Source organism: Heterodontus francisci, unplaced genomic scaffold (genome assembly GCF_036365525.1).
Source record: "Heterodontus francisci isolate sHetFra1 unplaced genomic scaffold, sHetFra1.hap1 HAP1_SCAFFOLD_59, whole genome shotgun sequence".
Classification (NCBI taxonomy): domain Eukaryota; kingdom Metazoa; phylum Chordata; class Chondrichthyes; order Heterodontiformes; family Heterodontidae; genus Heterodontus; species Heterodontus francisci.
Genome location: NW_027140758.1, coordinates 5,525,696 through 5,543,990, shown reverse-complemented (window position 1 = coordinate 5,543,990; position 18,295 = coordinate 5,525,696). Strand labels below are relative to the sequence as shown.

Here is an 18,295-nt window from a genome sequence, read left to right as displayed (position 1 = left end):
GTATTGTCTGCTTAAAACCGACCACATCAGTGGCCTGTTGCTGTGCTGACATTTTATGTAGAATGAATCCAGACTTGCAAACAGTCCCAGGGACAGAAGATTATATAATGAATCCCATACTCATACAGAGTACCAGACACTGCCAGATGGAGAGTGATGCTGAAACACATGCTCAGTGCCAGGTGCTGAAAGGCATCGGTTGATGACTGCACTCACTCACAATTCCTCAGCCTGAGTCATCTAAAGCAATCTAACACACAAATAGTAGCACTGAGAGATTGAGAAAGAGTCCAAAACTCACATGGAGCACTCGATGCTGACAGATACAAACTGAAGACTATACACACATGGATCTAGGATGAGCTAACTCACAGGAAACAGAGAGTGGGGATAAATTGGGCATTTTCATTTTCGCAATCTAACTAATGGAGTGCCACAGTGATCAGTGCTGGTGCCTCAACTATGTATGGTCTATATTAATAACTTACATGAAGCGATCAAGTGTATTGTTGCCAAATTTATGGATGTGACAAAGATCGATAGGAAAGAAAGTTATGAAGAGGATAAAGTGTCTGCAAAGAGATATAGATAGGTTAAGTCAATGGGCAAAAGTTTGGCAGCTGGAGTATAATGTGGGAAAATGTGAGGTTGTCTAATTTGGCAGGAAGAATAGAAAAAAAGAATATTACTTACATAGAGAGAGACTGCAGAATGCTGCTGTACCAAGGGATCTGGGTGCCAGGTACATGAATTACAAAAAGTTAGCATGAAGGTATAGCAAGTAATTAGGAAGGAAAATGGAATGTTGGCATTTTTAGCAAGGGGAATGGAGTATAAAAGTCGGGAAGTTTTACTAAAACTGTCTAGGGCATTAGTGACAACCCAACTAAAGGACTCCATACAGTTTTGGTCTCCTTACTTAAGGAGGGATATACTTGCATTGGAATCAACTCAAATAAGGTTCACTAGGCTGATTTCTGTGATGAAGGATTGCCTTATGAGACAATGTTGAGCAGGTTGGGCCTATACCCACTGTAGTTAGAAGATTGAGAGGTGATCTTATTGAAACCTATAAGATTCTCAGTGGGCTGGACAGGTAGATGCTGAGAGGATGTTTCTCCTTGTGGGGGAATGGAGGGGCGAGAGTTTCAAGCTAAGTGGTCTTCCATTCAAGAAGGAGATGAAGAGGAATTTCTTCTCTCAGAGGGTTGTTCATCTTTGGAATTCTGTTCCCCAGAGGACTGTGGAGGCTGAGTTATTGAATCAAGGCTCTGTTCGACAAATTTTTGATCTACATGGGAATCAATGGTTGGGAATCAATGGTTATGGGCGCAGGCAGGAAGGTGAAATTAAGGTCACAATCAGAAGAGCCATGATCTTATCGAATGGTCTATTTCTGCTCCTATTTCGTATCTTATTATATTCTTACACACACGTGTACACACACACACACAACCAGTGTGTGGCAGTTCCAGAATTCATCTCACTTTCATACACAATACCAGTGACTGAAAGGTACAGAATCAATCCCACAGATGCATACAGTACCACCAACAAGTACAGGATGAATCCCATGCTCACACACACCACTAGGTATTAAAAGATACATGTGATTCCCACTCGCACATGACAATATGAGACGGAGTTACAGAATGATTTCCACATTCACATAGAGCACCACTGACTGCTGATCAATTCATCCCACAATCTCACACACTACCAGAGGTTGAGAGATACAAAATTAATCCCACACTCCGATGTAGTAGCAAAGACTGACACATACAAAATCAATCACAAACACTCCTACAGTACCACTGGCAGATTCAGTAACTGCCAAAATTACCAGAGACTGACAAATAAATCGTGAACTCCTACATATTGTGAGATGCTGACACAGATAGCTTGAATTCCACACATACAGAACCACTGACAGATTCAGAGTCAGTCCCAAATTCACGTACCATCCCAGAGACTGACAGATACAGAATGGATGTCATACTCAAACACAGTACCAGAGTCTGACAGATAGATAAGGAATCCATACAGCACCAGAGACCGAGAGCTACCGAATTACATAACATGTGCAAACACAGTACCACATACTAAAAGCAGTGGAATTAATTGCACATTCACATGCAATAGCAGAGACACAACGACAGAGAATCATCAATAAGTGTCCTCCCACCAACAGCCAGGACATTTCCAGGGAGCTGTACACAGGGAGCGGCTCTTTCAATATCAACTGGGGCCGGAGGATCTTCGTGAAATATCCTTCCTGATTGCAGGAAGGGTGTTTGTGATTGGTTGCAAATGTTTATTCTGATTGGATGAGGAAAAACACCAATTAGAGAATTACAGTTAAAAAACCTTTATGACATCACTCCCAATCACCCAATCACAATCTTTACTTTCCCCCCATCCCTCATTAGCATAGAGCTGTGGGATTGTCTATTTAATCCGCACTCGGAAGGGGTTTGGTTTATTTCTGTGTCTGAAATTGAATCTAAAGATGCCTGAAAAGAAGAAAGCAGCTCCGAAGAAGGGCGCCAAGAAAGCCTTAAATAAACCGTCAGCAAAGGGCAGCAAGAAGCGGAGAAAGTCGAGGAAGGAGAGTTACTCCATCTACATCTACAAAGTGATGAAGCAGGTTCACCCCGACACCGGCATCTCCTCCAAGGCCATGAGCATCATGAACTCGTTTGTGAACGATATTTTCGAGCGCATCGCGGGTGAGGCTTCCCGCCTGGCCCATTACAACAAGCGCAGCACCATCAGCTCCCGGGAGATCCAGACCGCCGTGCGCCTGCTGCTGCCCGGGGAGCTGGCCAAGCACGCCGTGTCGGAAGGGACAAAGGCGGTGACCAAGTACACCAGCTCCAAGTAAAACTGCACAATGGACTGAAAAACAGATCAAACACAACGGCTCTTTTAAGAGCCACCCACAATCTCTCTGAAAAAGCTGCATCCGAACATCTCTATTAAATTATTTTAAAACAATGTATAACATAATAACGTTCCCACTGCTGTACCTGTGTCTTCTGTCCCATAAACTGTACACGGACACATAATCCGCTCATCCACCTTCGCTTTTTTGCTAAAAGCTGTTATTATTGCACAGCTCCTCAATGACTGCATTAACAGCTGTTTTTAGCTGTAAAGGTCAGACCTTAGTCCCTTCACTCTATTCCTGAAATGTGAACTGATTCATCGTTTCATTCACAGCAACTCGCCGGAACAGGAACAGAGCAGATTGAGCAGATCCGGCTTCCTCTTTTCAGAGGACACTGGGCTCTGATTGAAGACTAAACTGAGTGTTTTCCTTCAGGGAAATGCTATGAACAGGGATTTATTCCCAACTGGAACAGTTTGTAAACGATTGTAGAATGAACCACAATTTACACAACATTTTTAAACCGCGCTTGTGATTGGTGACGGAAAGAATTGAATAAAACAAAAAAAAGAGAAGGGATTTGAAATCTTTGACTAAGGATGACATTTATTTTAATCCGCTCTTTTCCGAGAATGAAATTGGCGGGCTTTGTGAAATTGACAAATTCTCTGCTTCTGGTAGTGTGGCGGGTAAATCCCGCCCTCTTCCGTTTGTCAGTGTCCTGATTGGTGAAGAATATAGGCAAATGAGGTGAATTAAGTACCGACCAATGAGATGAGTTCTCAGTCTATAAGTACAGTAAATGCTGCGGAAAATAACCATTCTTCGTCAAGGTATTTGTGAGATTGTTGATATCGCACACCTACATGATGGACGTGCTTTCCAAAATGGGGTTTGGGGAGGGAATCTGCAATTGGATCCAACTGCTCTACACAAACATCAGTAGCGCAGTGTCAATCAACGGGTGGGAATCTGAAAGTTTCCCGATCAAATCTGGAGTCAGACAGGGCTGTCCTCTGTCCCCGGTCTTGTATGTTTGCTGTATTGAACCCTTTGCTGAGTCTATGAGGAAGGATGCGAGTATAAGAGGGGTGACAATCCCAGGCAGCGGAGGCACTCAGGTCAAAACCTCCCTGTACATGGATGACGTCGCCGTCTTCTGCTCGGATCCGCTGTCCATGTGCAGACTGATGAGCATCTGCGACCAGTTCGAACTGGCCTCGGGAGCCAAAGTTAACCACGGCAAGAGCGAGGCCATGTTCCTTGGGAACTGGGCTGACCGATACTTTGTCCCCTTCACCGTCAGGTCAGATTACCTGAAGGTGCTGGGGATATGGTTCGGAAGGGCCGGGGCGTGCACCAAAGCATGGGAGGAGCGAGTAGCCAAGGTACGACAAAAGTTGGGCATGTGGGGGCAGCGATCTCTCTCCATTGTGGGTAAGAACCTGGTCATCAGGTGCGAGGCGCTCACGTTGTTGCTCTACGTGGCGCAGGTCTGGCCCATACCCCACTCCTGCGCCGTGGCAGTCACCCGAGCCATTTTCCGCTTCGTCTGGGGATCTAAAATGGACCGGGTCCAGAGGGACACGATGTTCAAATCTCTGGACATGGGCGGGAAAAATGTACCCAACGTGGCCCTCATCCTGATGACCACCTTCGTGTGCGGCTGCATCAAGCTATGTGTAGATCCCCAGTACGCAAACTCCAAGTGTCACTACGTGCTGAGGTTCTATCTGTCCCCGGTGTTGCGAAGGATGGGCCTGGTCACATTGCCGCGGAACGCACCATGCAGTTGGGCGGCGCCGTACCACCTATCCTTCGTGGAGCAGTTTCTGTGGAAAAACACCTTTGACCACCGGTCCATCAGGCAGTGGTCTGCACGGAATGTCCTCAAGGCCCTACGGGAAAAGGAAACGGTGGATCCTGTCGGATGGTTCCCCGAGCAGACCGTCAAAGTCATTTGGCGGAATGCCTCATCACCAGAACTTTCAGACAAGCACCAAGACGTAGCTTGGCTGGTGGTGAGAAGGGCCCTCCCCGTCAGATCCTTCATGCACACCCGAAGTCTCGCCCCCTCCGCACAGTGCCCCCGCGTTGGCTGTGGTGGGGAAGAAACGGTCGCCCACCTCCTCCTGGAATGTGCCTTTGCAAAGCAGGTGTGGAAAGAGATGCAGTGGTTTTTGTCAAGGTTCATCCCAAGCAGCTCTGTAACACAGGAGTCTGTGCTCTACGGGCTGTTCCCAGGGACGCACACTGAGACAAACATCAACTGTTGCTGGAGGACTATCAATTCGGTGAAAGACGCCCTTTGGTCTGCCCGAAACTTGCTGGTCTTCCAGCGCAAAGAGTTGTCCACCACCGAATGTTGCAGACTGGCACATTCCAAGGTCCAGGACTACGTGCTGAGGGACGACCTAAAGCTTGGGGCAGCCGCAGCAAAGGCTCAATGGGGAAAGACCACAGTGTAAGGTTCCCCCACCAAGCTGGACTGAGGGGCTGGAACCATGGGAAGCCCCTCGAACTGTATCGTTAATATTCTCAATTGCTGTAAATGTAAAACTGTAATTGACATGACAATTGTGAAACGGAAGGGTTGGGAAGAAACTCATGACATTATTGAAAGAAACTGATCTCTTTTGCAATGTTTGTATTTTTTCGTGCTGTTTGGAAACTGTTTGGCAATGTAATTTTTACACATTTTTATGAATAAAGTATATTATGGAAATAAAAAAAAAGTAAGAGGAAAGACCAGCGGGAAAGCTCGGGCCAAGGCCAAGTCTCGCTCCTCCCGGGCTGGACTGCAGTTCCCAGTGGGCCGTGTTCACAGACTCCTGAGAAAGGGTAACTATGCTGAGCGTGTGGGTGCCGGAGCCCCGGTCTATCTGGCTGCTGTGCTCGAGGATCTGACCGCTGAAATCCTCGAGCTGGCCGGGAACGCGGCCCGGGACAACAAGAAGAGCCGCATCATCCCCAGACACCTGCAGCTGGCCGTCCGCAACGACGAGGAGCTCAACAAGCTGCTGGGAGGAGTGACCATCGCTCAGGGTGGGGTGCTGCCTAATATCCAGGCCGTGCTGCTGCCCAAGAAAACCAGTGCTCAGAGCTCCCAGAAAAAGTAAAGCGGCCAAAATATCATCTAATAAACCAAAGGCTCTTTTCAGAGCCACCCACAGTCTCTGTGAAAGGGCTGGTTACTGTCAGGAGGGAATCAGAGATGGAGTTATTGTAACAGTGGATTGACCTGTTTCGCATGCAGACAGTTTGAATTCTGTTTTTTCTCTCTCTCCGGCTTCTCAATGAGAATTTGCTCCCGGAGCAGAGTAAATGCAGGAAGAGGCCATTCTCGGGCTGTATGTTTCTCTCCTAACCTGATCTGTTCAGACCGCACTGTTCCCAGAGGACGGAATCTGAGAGTTGCTCACACACGGGAGCTGAGTCCATTGCAGCGCTTTAATATGTGCCTTCCCCCCCGGCCCTCCCTATTCTCCGGACACAAAGCTGTCTACTCCCCCGGCGGCGGGAGAGTCGGGGATTCTCTCCCCGCAGTGTCAGGGTTTGCAACCCCGGGGAACTGGCGGTTCGAGTCAGTGTGACCGAGCTGCCTTACATGTCCTGTGTACCGATCTCCAAGGGATTCAACTATTAGCGAACTCATTGGGTAATGTTTGTAAATAACCCTCATGTGAACGGAGCTGGCTCCATTAATGCCTTCCAAATAAAACTGGGATCCATTTCTTTTCCCCAAATGTCAGCTAACGGATCCCAGGAGCAGGGTTGTGATTGTGCTGAACAGCAATGAGTCTCCGGTAATGCTGCTTTCTAAATTCCAGATCAGCTCTCAGTCCGACAGGCCTTTCGGGAAAGTGATGTGACAAAACAGAAACCATGTGACCGCCCCTCCAATCTAATGTGTTTGATGATGAACAGAGATGGAAGCTCTTTCCTTTGCTGATTTGGTGGCTCTGAAAAGAGCCCTTGTTACACTTGTTACTGAAGCCGGGTTTTCGGCGCGTTCCCCGCGGATGCGGCGGGCCAGCTGGATATCTTTGGGCATGATGGTGACTCGCTTGGCGTGGATGGCGCACAGGTTGGTGTCCTCAAAGAGCCCCACCAGGTAAGCCTCGCTGGCCTCCTGCAGGGCCATGACGGCCGAGCTCTGGAAGCGCAGGTCTGTCTTGAAGTCCTGAGCGATCTCTCTGACCAGGCGCTGGAAGGGCAATTTGCGGATGAGGAGCTCAGTGGATTTCTGGTAGCGGCGGATCTCCCTCAGAGCCACACTGCCGGGTCTGTAGCGATGAGGCTTCTTTACTCCACCCGTGGCTGGAGCGCTCTTCCGGGCCGCTTTGGTAGCCAGCTGTTTGCGAGGAGCTTTCCCTCCGGTCGATTTACGCGCTGTCTGCTTTGTCCGGGCCATTTTCTCAACGGATTCTGCACAATCTGAGACACACAGACTGTTAATACTGAATCTGCTGCACATCCGCCTTTTTAAACTCTGTGAGGAACCGCCCTGAGCAGTAATTGGCTGGAACCCGACGCCCAGTCAGTTTAAACCAAACCCCGATAATAAACAGAAACACAGGAAGCTATTGCCTCCGATTGGTCGATTATTACTGATTACTCAATTTTAAAAAAAACCGCCAATATCAGTGCCGGAAACAACGGTTTTGACAAAGGAGAAATTTGCTTTAATTCATCTTATGAACATGATCAGAACATTTCAATGATATTTGTCAGCAAAGATCTTTTACAGCAAAGATTTTAAACTCTTTCTCTTGTATTATTCCACACATTGTCACAAGTTCCAGATACACTTTTCCAATCTGGTATCTATTCGGGTTTATTCTCCGTCCTTTTTGAAACAGTCTGGAAGCGGCGGCAGAAAGTCTCTTTCACAGCATTCTGCAAACGGATACATTTCAGGTCAATCTTTGTCAAGATACCGAATCACTGATTCTAGATTGAACCTATTTGTGGGAGACAAAAGCGGAGAGAAAGTGTTTTATTGTCAGGAGTTGAAATGTGAGACTGAGGTTTCCTACAACAGCGGGGTTTCCAGATAATGTACTTATTAATTATTGAGGCCAAGCTTGAACAAGGGAAACAAGTGACTGAGAACTGATCTGTCAGCTTTTATTAGCGGAATACAGGAAAGGGGCCGAATATGAACGCGTCTGAAATCAAAGCGCACTTGCGGTCAGTGGTCAGTAATTAATTTACATGGCATCATTAAGTAGAGACACAAAGATCTCACAGACAGTGAAAGTGAATCACCCAAATATACCTGGGATAAAACAGAGATCACAAAGGCAATTAGAAAGTTCCAGACTTTTCATATATAAGAAACAAAACAAATCGATACCATAGAGATGAAGTTGTAGCTTTTTCAGAGAGATTGTGGGTGGCTCTTAAAAGAGCCGTTGTGTTTGGGATATTTTTCAGTCCATTGTGCAGTTTTACTTGGAGCTGGTGTACTTGGTCACCGCCTTTGTCCCTTCCGACACGGCGTGCTTGGCCAGCTCCCCGGGCAGCAGCAGGCGCACGGCGGTCTGGGTCTCCCGGGAGCTGATGGTTCTGCTCTTGTTGCAATGGGCCAGGCGGGAAGCCTCACCCGCGATGCGCCCGAAAATATCGTTCACAAAGGAGTTCATGATGCTCATGGCCTTGGAGGAGATGCCGGTGTCGGGGTGAACCTGCTTCATCACTTTGTAGATGTAGATGGAGTAACTGTCCTTCCTCGACTTTCTCCGCCTCTTGCCGCCCTTTGCTGATGGTTTACTTAAGGTTTTCTTGGCGCCCTTCTTAGGAGCTGCTTTCTTCTTTCTTTTTTCCAAAATATACTTTATTCATAAAAATCTGTAAAAATTACATTGCCAAACAGTTTCCAAACAGCACCAAAAAATACAAACATTGCAAGGGAGATCAGTTTCCTTCAATACTGTCATGAGTTTCTTCCCAACCCTTCCGTTTCACAATTGCCATGTCAATTACAGTTTTACATTTACAGCAATTGAGAATATTAACGATACAGTTCGAGGGGTTTCCCATTGATCCAGCTCCTCAGTCCAGCTTGGTGGGGGAACCTTACACTGTGGTCTTTCCCCATTGAGCCTTTGCTGCGGCTGCCCCAAGCTTCAGTGCGTCCCTCAGCACGTCGTCCTGGACCTTGGAATGTGCCAGTCTGCAACATTCGGTGGTGGACAACTCTTTGCGCTGGAAGACCAGCAAGTTTCGGGCAGACCAAAGGGCGTCTTTCACCGAATTGATAGTCCTCCAGCAGCAGATGATGTTTGTCTCGGTGTGCGTCCCTGGGAACAGCCCGCAGAGCACAGACTCCTGTGTTACAGAGGTGCTTGGGATGAACCTTGACAAAAACCACTGCATCTCTTTCCACACCTGCTTTGCAAAGTCACATTCCAGGAGGAGGTGGGCGACCGTCTCTTCCACACCACAGCCTACGCGGGGGCACTGTGCGGAGGGGGCGAGACTTCGGGTGTGCATGAAGGATCTGACGGGGAGGGCCCTTCTCACCACCAGCCAAGCTACGTCTTGGTGCTTGTTTGAAAGTTCTGGTGATGAGGCATTCCGCCAAATTACTTTGACGGTCTGCTCGGGGAACCATCCGACAGGATCCACCGTTTCCTTTTCCCGTAGGGCCTTGAGGACATTCCGTGCAGACCACTGCCTGATGGACCGGTGGTCAAAGGTGTTTTTCCGCAGAAACTGCTCCACGAAGGATAGGTGGTACGGCGCCGCCCAACTGCATGGTGCGTTCCGCGGCAATGTGACCAGGCCCATCCTTCGCAACACCGGGGACAGATAGAACCTCAGCACGTAGTGACACTTGGAGTTTGTGTACTGGGGATCTACACACAGCTTGATGCAGCCGCACATGAAGGTGGTCATCAGGATGAGGGCCACGTTGGGTACATTTTTCCCGCCCTTGTCCAGAGATTTGAACATCGTGTCCCTCCGGACCCGGTCCATTTTAGATCCCCAGACGAAGCGGAAAATGGCTCGGGTGACTGCCACGGCGCAGGAGTGGGGTATAGGCCAGACCTGCGCCATGTAGAGCAACAACGTGAGCGCCTCGCACCTGATGACCAGGTTCTTACCCACAATGGAGAGAGATCGCTGCCCCCACATGCCCAACGTTTGTCGTACCTTGGCTACTCGCTCCTCCCATGTTTTGGTGCACGCCCCGGCACTTCCGAACCATATCCCCAGCACCTTCAGGTAATCTGACCTGACGGTGAAGGGGACAAAGGATCGGTCAGCCCAGTTGCCAAAGAACATGGCCTCGCTCTTGCCGTGGTTAACTTTGGCTCCCGAGGCCAGTTCGAACTGGTCGCAGATGCTCATTAGTCTGCGCACGGACAGCGGATCCGAGCAGAAAACGGCGACGTCATCCATGTACAGGGAGGTTTTGACCTGAGTGCCTCCGCTGCCTGGGATTGTCACCCCTCTTATGCTCGCATCCTTCCTCATCGACTCAGCAAAGTGTTCAATACAGCAAACAAACTAGACCGGGGACAGAGGACAGCCCTGTCTGACTCCAGATTTGATCGGGAAACTTTCAGATTCCCACCCGTTGATTGAGACTGCGCTACTGATGTTTGTGTAGAGCTTTCCTCTTCTCCTCAACCATCTTCAGTTCCAATTTCAGACACAGAAATAAACCAAACCCCTTCCGAGTGCGGATTAAATAGACAATCCCACAACTCTATGCTATTGACGGATGGGGGAAAGTAAAGATTGTGATTGGGTGATTGGAAGTGATGTCACAAAGGTTTTATATTGTAATTCTCTAATTGGTGTCTTTCCCCATCCAATCAGATTAAAGATTTGCAACCAGTCACAAACACCCTACCTGCAATCAGGAAGTATATTTCATAAAGACTCTCTCCAAACCCAGTTTATATTGAAAGAGCCGCTGCCCGTGTAAACCTCCCTGGAAATGTCCTGGCTGTTGGTGGGAGGACACTTATGTGTCCTTGTGTCTCTGCTATTGTAGGTGAGTGTGCAGTTAATTCAATTATTTTACTCTCTTCTTTTGTGTTTGAGAGTGTTCTGTCATTCGGTAGCTCTCAGTGTCTGGTGCTGTATGGATTCATTCTGTATCTCTCAGACTCTGGTACTGTGTGTGAGTTTGACATCCATTCTGTCTCTCAGTCTCTGGTCATGTGAGTGTGAGGAGATGAGGTGGAGTGTTGTGGCGAGGATGATAGAAAAGAGCATTGGTGTGGTGACACAGCCTTGCTTGAGCCCATTTTTTATTAGCATTGGTTCAGTGGTAGGGCTGTTGGGAAGGATTACAGCTTGCATGTCCTCATGCAGTCATCGGAGGATGGTGACGAATTTCTCCAGGCAGCCAAATTTGAGGAGGACGTTCCATAATCCCTCCCAGTTGGTCGAGTCGAAGGCCTTTGTCAGGACAGAGAAGGCCATTTATAAAGGTTGCTGCTGCTCCCTACATTTTCTTGAAGTTGTCTTGCTGTGAAGATTATGTTCACTGTTTCTGTTGATGGACAGAATCCACATTGTGATTCCAGTAGGACGTCTTCAGCCACGGGGAGGAGGCAGTTGAGAAGGACTCTTGTGATGACCTTCCCTGTGGTGGACAGCAGGGATACCCCTCTGTAGTTAACACAGTCTGTCTTGTCACCTTTTTTTGAAGATGATCACAATTCCGGCATCTCAGAGATCCCCTGTCATGCTCTCTTCCTTCCAGATGAGAGAAATGAGACCATGTATTTGTGTCAAGAGTGCTTCTCTGCCGTATTTTAGAATTTCGGCGGGAATTCCATATACGCAAGCGGCCTTATGGATTTTTAGCTGTCAGTTTGCCTTTTCAGTCTCTGTCAGTCAGGAATTGTGCTGACAGCACGGTGGGTACCATGCATTGGAATGTAGTCAAGGACGGGGGCCCGTCATTTTACTTTAATTTTTAGTTCTTTTTTCTTTTTTACATATTTTACAATTTTCTTTCTTTTGTTCATTTCATTTCATTGTAGTTTGTTCAGTTTGCTTACCCACTGTTTTTTTCATGTTTGTACTTGCTGCTGTTCAATCGTCAGTTCGTTAACACCCTATCTGTACTAATGCTTCGTCTTTCAACACACCATTAACATATTGTTTGCCTTTGCTCCATGACCTCTTGGTCAGCTATGTGGCCTTGTCCAATCTACTCCTTCTCCTTTGTTATCTCTTGCCCCACCCCCGACTTACTTGCTTATAACCTTTGACATTTCTAATATTTGCCAGTTCCGAAGAAGTGTCACTGACCTGAAACGTTAACTCTGCTTCTCTTTCCACAGATGCTGCAAGACCTGCTGGGAAACGATTTAACATATGTTGCCTCCAGTCCAGATGCAAGGCTATTCCAACCTCTGTCATCGAGCTGCAGTATGCTGATGACGCTGGCATATGCACACCCTCAGAGGCCAAGCTTCAAACCCTTATCGATGCATTCACAGAGGCATATGAAATAATTGGCCTTAAGCTAAACCTCCAGAAGACAAAGGTCCTCTACCAACCTGCTCCCTGACACTGCCCCCCGACTATCAAGATCCACGGCGAACCACTGGACAATGTGGATCACTGTTCATACCTTGGGGGCCTCCTGTCACCAAGGACAGATATCGACAATGACACTCAGCATCACCTCCAGTGTGTCAGGGCAGATTTCAGTCATCTGAGGAAAAGAATGTTTGATGACAAAGACCTCAAATCAGACACCAAGCTCTTGGTTGACATGGCTGCAGTGTTACCTGCCCTCCTGTATGTGTCAGAAACATAGATACTGTACAGCAGACATCCCAAAACCCTGGAGAGATATCACCAGTGGTGCCTCCGCAAGATCCTGCAAATTCAGTTGCAGGACAGGCGCTCCAATATCAGTGTCCTCTCTCAGGCCAACATCCTCAGTAACCAGACACTGGTCATGGTGAGTCAGTTATGTTGGGCAGGCTACATTATCCGCATGCCCGACACCAGAGTCCCAAAACAAGCTTTCTACTCTGAGCTCCGTCAGGGCAAGAGGCTACTAGGAGGGCAGAGCAAACGTTACAAGAATTTCCTTTCAACACTCCCTGAAAAAACGTGACATCTGCACTGATTCATGGGCATCTCTTGCCTGAGACCACCCAAACTGGAGAAGAAGCATCCGCGAAGGTGCCAGCCAGTTCAAAATTCGTCGACATGCCCAGTAAGCAACCAAATGCAAACAGTGGAAGGAGTACTTGGAAATTGGAGAATCCCATTATCCCAACTCACCAAGCACCATCTGCCCCACCTGTGGCCGATTGTCTGGATCCAGAATTGGACTATTCAGTTACCTAAGAACCCACAACCCTGGAGTGGAAGGAAGTCATCCTCCTTACCGAGGGATTGCCTAAGAAGAAGTTTAGTGTGACATCCATTCTGCATCTGTCAGTCTCTGGTATTGAGTATGAGTGTGGGATTCATTCATTATCTGTCGGTATCTGGTACTGTGTTTGAGTGCAGTTTTCAGGCTGTATCTATTGGTATCTTGTGTGTGAGTTTTGTATTCATCTGTATCTTTTAGCCTCTAACACATTATTTGAGTTTTGCAGTTATTCTGAACTGACCCTTGGTAATGTATGTGTGTTTGAGGTTGTTGGTTTACCTGTTAATCTGTTGTACTGCACATGAGTGTGAGATTCATTCTGTATAACTCTATCTCTGTTCCTGTTATGTGTGTGTGATTCATTCTGTATGCTCCATCACTGGTATCACATATGTGTGTGGTATCAATTCCATTTCTGTTATTTCTGGTACTGTATGTGAGTGTTTATTTCATTCTGTAACGATCAGTCTCTGGCACTGTCTGCACGTTCTGGATCCATTTTGTAACGATCAGTCTCTCGCAGAGTGTGGATGTGGAATTAATTTTGTATCTCTCCATCTCTAGTGTCATGTGTAAATTTGGAATTCTTTCTGAATTGGTCATTGGCACTGGATCTGCCATTCTCTAGTACAGTTTGTGAATTTGGGATTCATTCTGTACCTGTCACTCACTAGAACTTTGTGAAAGTGAACGATACATTCTGTATCTGCCAGCCTCCGGTAGTGTGTGTGATTGTGGGATGAATTAATTAGCAGTCAGTGGTGCTCTATGTGAATGTGGAAATCATTCTGTAACTCAGTCTGATATTGTTCTGTGAGGGTGGGAATCACATGTATCTTTCAATTCCTGATGCTGTATGTGAGCATGGGATTCATTCTGTCCCTGTCGGTGGCACTGTATATAGCTGTGGGATTAATTCTGTACCTTTCAGTCTCTGGTATTTTGTACGAAAGTGGGATTAATTCTAGATCCGCCACACACTGGTTGAGTGTGTGTGTGTAAGAAGATAATAAGAGACAAAATAGGAACAGGAGAAGGCCATTTGGCCCATCGAGCCTGCTGCGCCATTCAGTAAGATCATAGCTGTTCTGATTGTGGCCTTAATTCCACTTTCCTGCCTGCGCCCATGACCATTGACTCCCTTGTAGGTCAAAAATCTATCTATCACAGCCTTGAATATATTCAATGACCCAGCCTCCACAATCCTCTGGAGAGCAGAATTCCAAAGATGAACAACCCTCTGAGAGAAGAAATTCCTCCTCATCTCCTTCTTGAATGGGAGACCACTTATCTTGAAACTGTGGCCCTTAATTCTACATTCCCCACAAGGAGAAACATCCTCTCAGCATCTACCTGTCCAGCAACTGAGAATCTTATAGGTTTCAAAAAGATCACCTCTCAATCTTCTAAACTCCAGTGAGTTTTGGCCCAACCTGCTCAACCTTTTCACATAAGATGGCACAGTAGCGGCGCAGTGGCCCAACCTGCTCAACCTTTTCACATAAGACGGCACAGCGGCATATAGGGCGGCACAGTGGTGCAGTGGTTAGCACCGCAGCCTCACAGTTCCAGGGACCAGGGTTCAATTCTGGGTACTGCCTGTGTGGAGTTTGCAAGTTCTCCCTGTGTCTGCGTGGGTTTCCTCCCACATGCCAAAGACTTGCAGGTTGATAGGTAAATTGGCCGTTAAAAATTGCCCCTAGTATAGGTATGTGGTAGGGAAATATAGGGACAGGTGGGGATGTGGTAGGAATATGGAATTAGTGTAGGATTAGTATGGATGGGTGGTTGATGGTCGGCACAGACTCAGTGGGCCGAAGGGCCTGTTTCAGTGCTGTATCTCTAAACTAAACTAAAAATGTCACTCAGCATCACCTCCAGTGTGTCAGCACAGCCTTGAGTTGTCTGAGGAAAAGAATGTTTGATGACAAAGACCTCAAATCAGACACAAACTCATGGTTGACATGGCTGCAGTGTTACCTGCCCTCCTGTATGTGTCGGAAACATCAACACTGTTCAGCAGACATCTCAAAACCCCGGAGAGATATCACCAGCGGTGCTTCCGCAAGATCCTGCAAATTCAGTGGCAGGACAGGCGCTTCCAATATCAGTGTCCTCCCTCAGGCCAACAACCCCAGTATCGAGACACTGTTCATGGCTAGTCAGTTATGTTGGGTGGGCCACATTATCCGCATGCCTGACACCAGACTTCCAAATCAAGCTTTTTACTCTGAGGTCCGTCAGGGCAAGAGACTACCAGGAGGGCAGAGGAAACGTTACAAGAATTTCCTTAAAGACTCCCTGAAAAATAAGTAACATCTCCACTGATTCGTGGGCATCTCTTACCTGAGACCACCCAAAATGGTGAAGAAGCAACCGTGAAGGTGCCAGCCAGTTTGAACAACGTCGGCATGCCCAGGTAGCAACCAAACGCAAACAGTGGAAGGAGTATTTGGAAATTCAAGTATCCCATTCATCCACCTCACCAAACACCATCTGCCCCACCTGTAGCCGAGTGTGTGGATCAAGAATTGGACTATTCAGTTACTTAAGGACACACAACCCTGTAGTGGAAGAAAGTCATCCTTGTTCCCAAGGGACTGCCTAAGAAGAAGTTTGAGTGTGACATCCATTCTGCATCTGTCAGTCTCTGGAATTATGTGCGAGTGTGGGATTCATTCTGTATCTGTTGGTCTCCAGTACTGTGTTTGAGTGTGGCTTTCAGGCTGTATCTTGTGTTTGAGCTTTGTATTCATCTGTATCTTTCAGCCTCTAACACATTAATTGAGTTTGTTAGTCATTCTGAACTGACCCTTGGTAATGTATGTGTGTTTGAGGTTGTTGGTTTACCTGTTAATCTGTTGTACTGTACATGAGTGTGAGATTCATACTGTATAACTCTATCTCTGTTCCAGAATGTGATTCATTCTGTATGCTCCATCGCTGGTATCACATATGTGTGTGTTATCAATTCCATTTCAGTCATCTCTGGTACTGTATGAGAGTGTTTAATTCATTCTGTAATTGACAGTCTCAGGCACTGTCTGCAAGTTCTGGATCCACTTTGTAACTATCAGTCTCTCGCGGAGTGTGAATGTGGAATTAATTTTGTAACGGTCCATCTCGAATTTCATGTGTAAATTTGGGATTAATTCTGAATTGTCATTGGTACTGTATCTGTTATTCTCTCGGACAGTTTATGAATTTGGGATTCATTCTGTACCTGTCACTCAATTTGTGAAAGTGTGAGATAGATTCTGTATCTGTCAGCCTCTGTAATGTGTGTGATTGTGGGATGAATTAATTAGCCGTCAGTGGTGCACTATGTGAATGTGGAAATCATTCTGTAACTCAGTCTGATATTGTTCTGTGAGGGTGGGAATCACATGTATTTTTCAATCCCTGTTGCTGTGTGTGAGCATGGGATTCATTCTGCACCTTTCAGTGGTACTGCGTGCATCTGTGGGATTAATTCTATACCTTTCAGTCACTGCAATTGTGGATGAAAGTGGGATTCATTCTCGGTCCACCACACACTGGTTGAATGTGTGTGTGCAAGAAGAAAAGAAGATACAAAATAGGAGCAGGGGAAGACCATTTGGCCCATCGAGCCTGCCCCGCCATTCAATAAGATCATAGCTGTTCTGATTGTGGCCTAAATTCCACTTTCCTGCCTGCGCCCAGAACCATTGACTCCCTTGTAGATCAAAAATCTGTCTGTCACAGCCTTGAATATATTCAATGACCCAGCCTCCACAGTCCTCTGGGGAACAGAATTCCAAAGATGAACAACCCTCTGAGAGAAGAAAATCCTCCTCATCTCCTTCTTGAATGGGAGACCACTTATCTTGAAACTGTGGTCCCTAATTCTACTTTTCCCCACAAGTAGAAATATCTTCTCAGCATCTCCCCGGCCAGCAACTGAGAATCTTGTAGGTTTCCAGAAGATCAACTCTCAATGTTCTAAACTCCAGTGAGTATAGGCCCAACTTGCTCAACTTTTTCTCATATGACAATCCAACATCCCAGGAATCAGCCTAGTGAACCTTATCTGAACTGATTCCAATGCAAGTATATCCCTCCTTAAGTAAGGAGACCAAAACTGTGTGCAGTTGGGATGTCACTAATGTCCTGTAAAGTTATAGCAAAACTTCCTTACTTTGATACTCCATTCCCCTTGCTAAAAATACCAACATTCCATTTGCCTTCCTAATTACTTGCTATACCTTCATGCTAACTTTTTTGTAATTCATGTACCTGGACACCCAGATTCCTTGGTACAGCAGCATTCTGCAGTCTGTCACTGTGCAAATAATATTCTGTTTTCTATTCTACCTGCCTAAGTAGACAATCTCACATTTTCCCATATTATACTCCATCTGCCAAACGTTTGCCCACTGACTTAACCTATCTATATCTCTTTGCAGACACATTGTGTCCTCCTCACAACTTGCTTTCCTACCTATCTTTGTACCATCCATAAATTTGGCAACAGTACACTCAGTCCCTTCATGCAAGTTATTAATATAGATCATAAATAGTTGAGGCCCCAGCACTGTACCTGTGGCACTCCATTAGTTACAGTTTGCCAATCTGAAAATGCCCCATTTATCCCCACTCTGTTTTCTGTGAGTTAGCCAATCCTATATCCATGTGCGTGCAGTTTTCAGTTTGTATCTGTCAGTGTCTGGTACTCTATGTGAGTTTTGGACTCTTTCTCAATGTCTCAGTGCTACTATTTGTGTGTTAGATTGCTTTAGATGACTCAGGCTGCGATACTGTGAGTGAGTGCAGCAATCAACCTATACCTTTCAGCATCTGGCACTGAGCATGTGTATCAGAATCACTCTGTATCTGTCAGTATCTGGTACTCTGTGTGAGTGTGGGATTCATTATATAACCTTCCGTCCCTGGGACTGTTTGCAAGTCTGGATTCATTCTACATAAAATGTCAGCAATGCAACAGGCCACAGATGTGATAGGTTTTAAGCAGACAGTATGTTTGAGGTTTTACCTGATATTAAATATCTGTCACTGTA

General features: G+C 46.6%; 2 protein-coding genes across 2 annotated transcripts; one reads left to right on the top strand and one right to left on the bottom strand.

The window, feature by feature from the left end:
* Window positions 1-2,509: 2,509 nt before the first annotated feature.
* Window positions 2,510-2,884, top strand: LOC137360590 (histone H2B 1/2-like). The gene has a single exon (XM_068025982.1). It carries the CDS (start codon window positions 2,510-2,512, stop codon window positions 2,882-2,884), a length of 375 nt encoding a protein of 124 aa, XP_067882083.1.
* A 511-nt stretch (window positions 2,885-3,395) lies between these two features.
* Window positions 3,396-7,340, bottom strand: LOC137360596 (histone H3-like). The gene is made up of 2 exons (XM_068025989.1): window positions 6,873-7,340; window positions 3,396-3,611 (listed from the first exon to the last, which is right to left on the bottom strand). The coding sequence occupies exons 1-2, from the start codon at window positions 7,302-7,304 to the stop codon at window positions 3,396-3,398; spliced, it is 648 nt and encodes a 215-aa protein (XP_067882090.1). The 5' UTR covers window positions 7,305-7,340.
* Window positions 7,341-18,295: the final 10,955 nt, after the last annotated feature.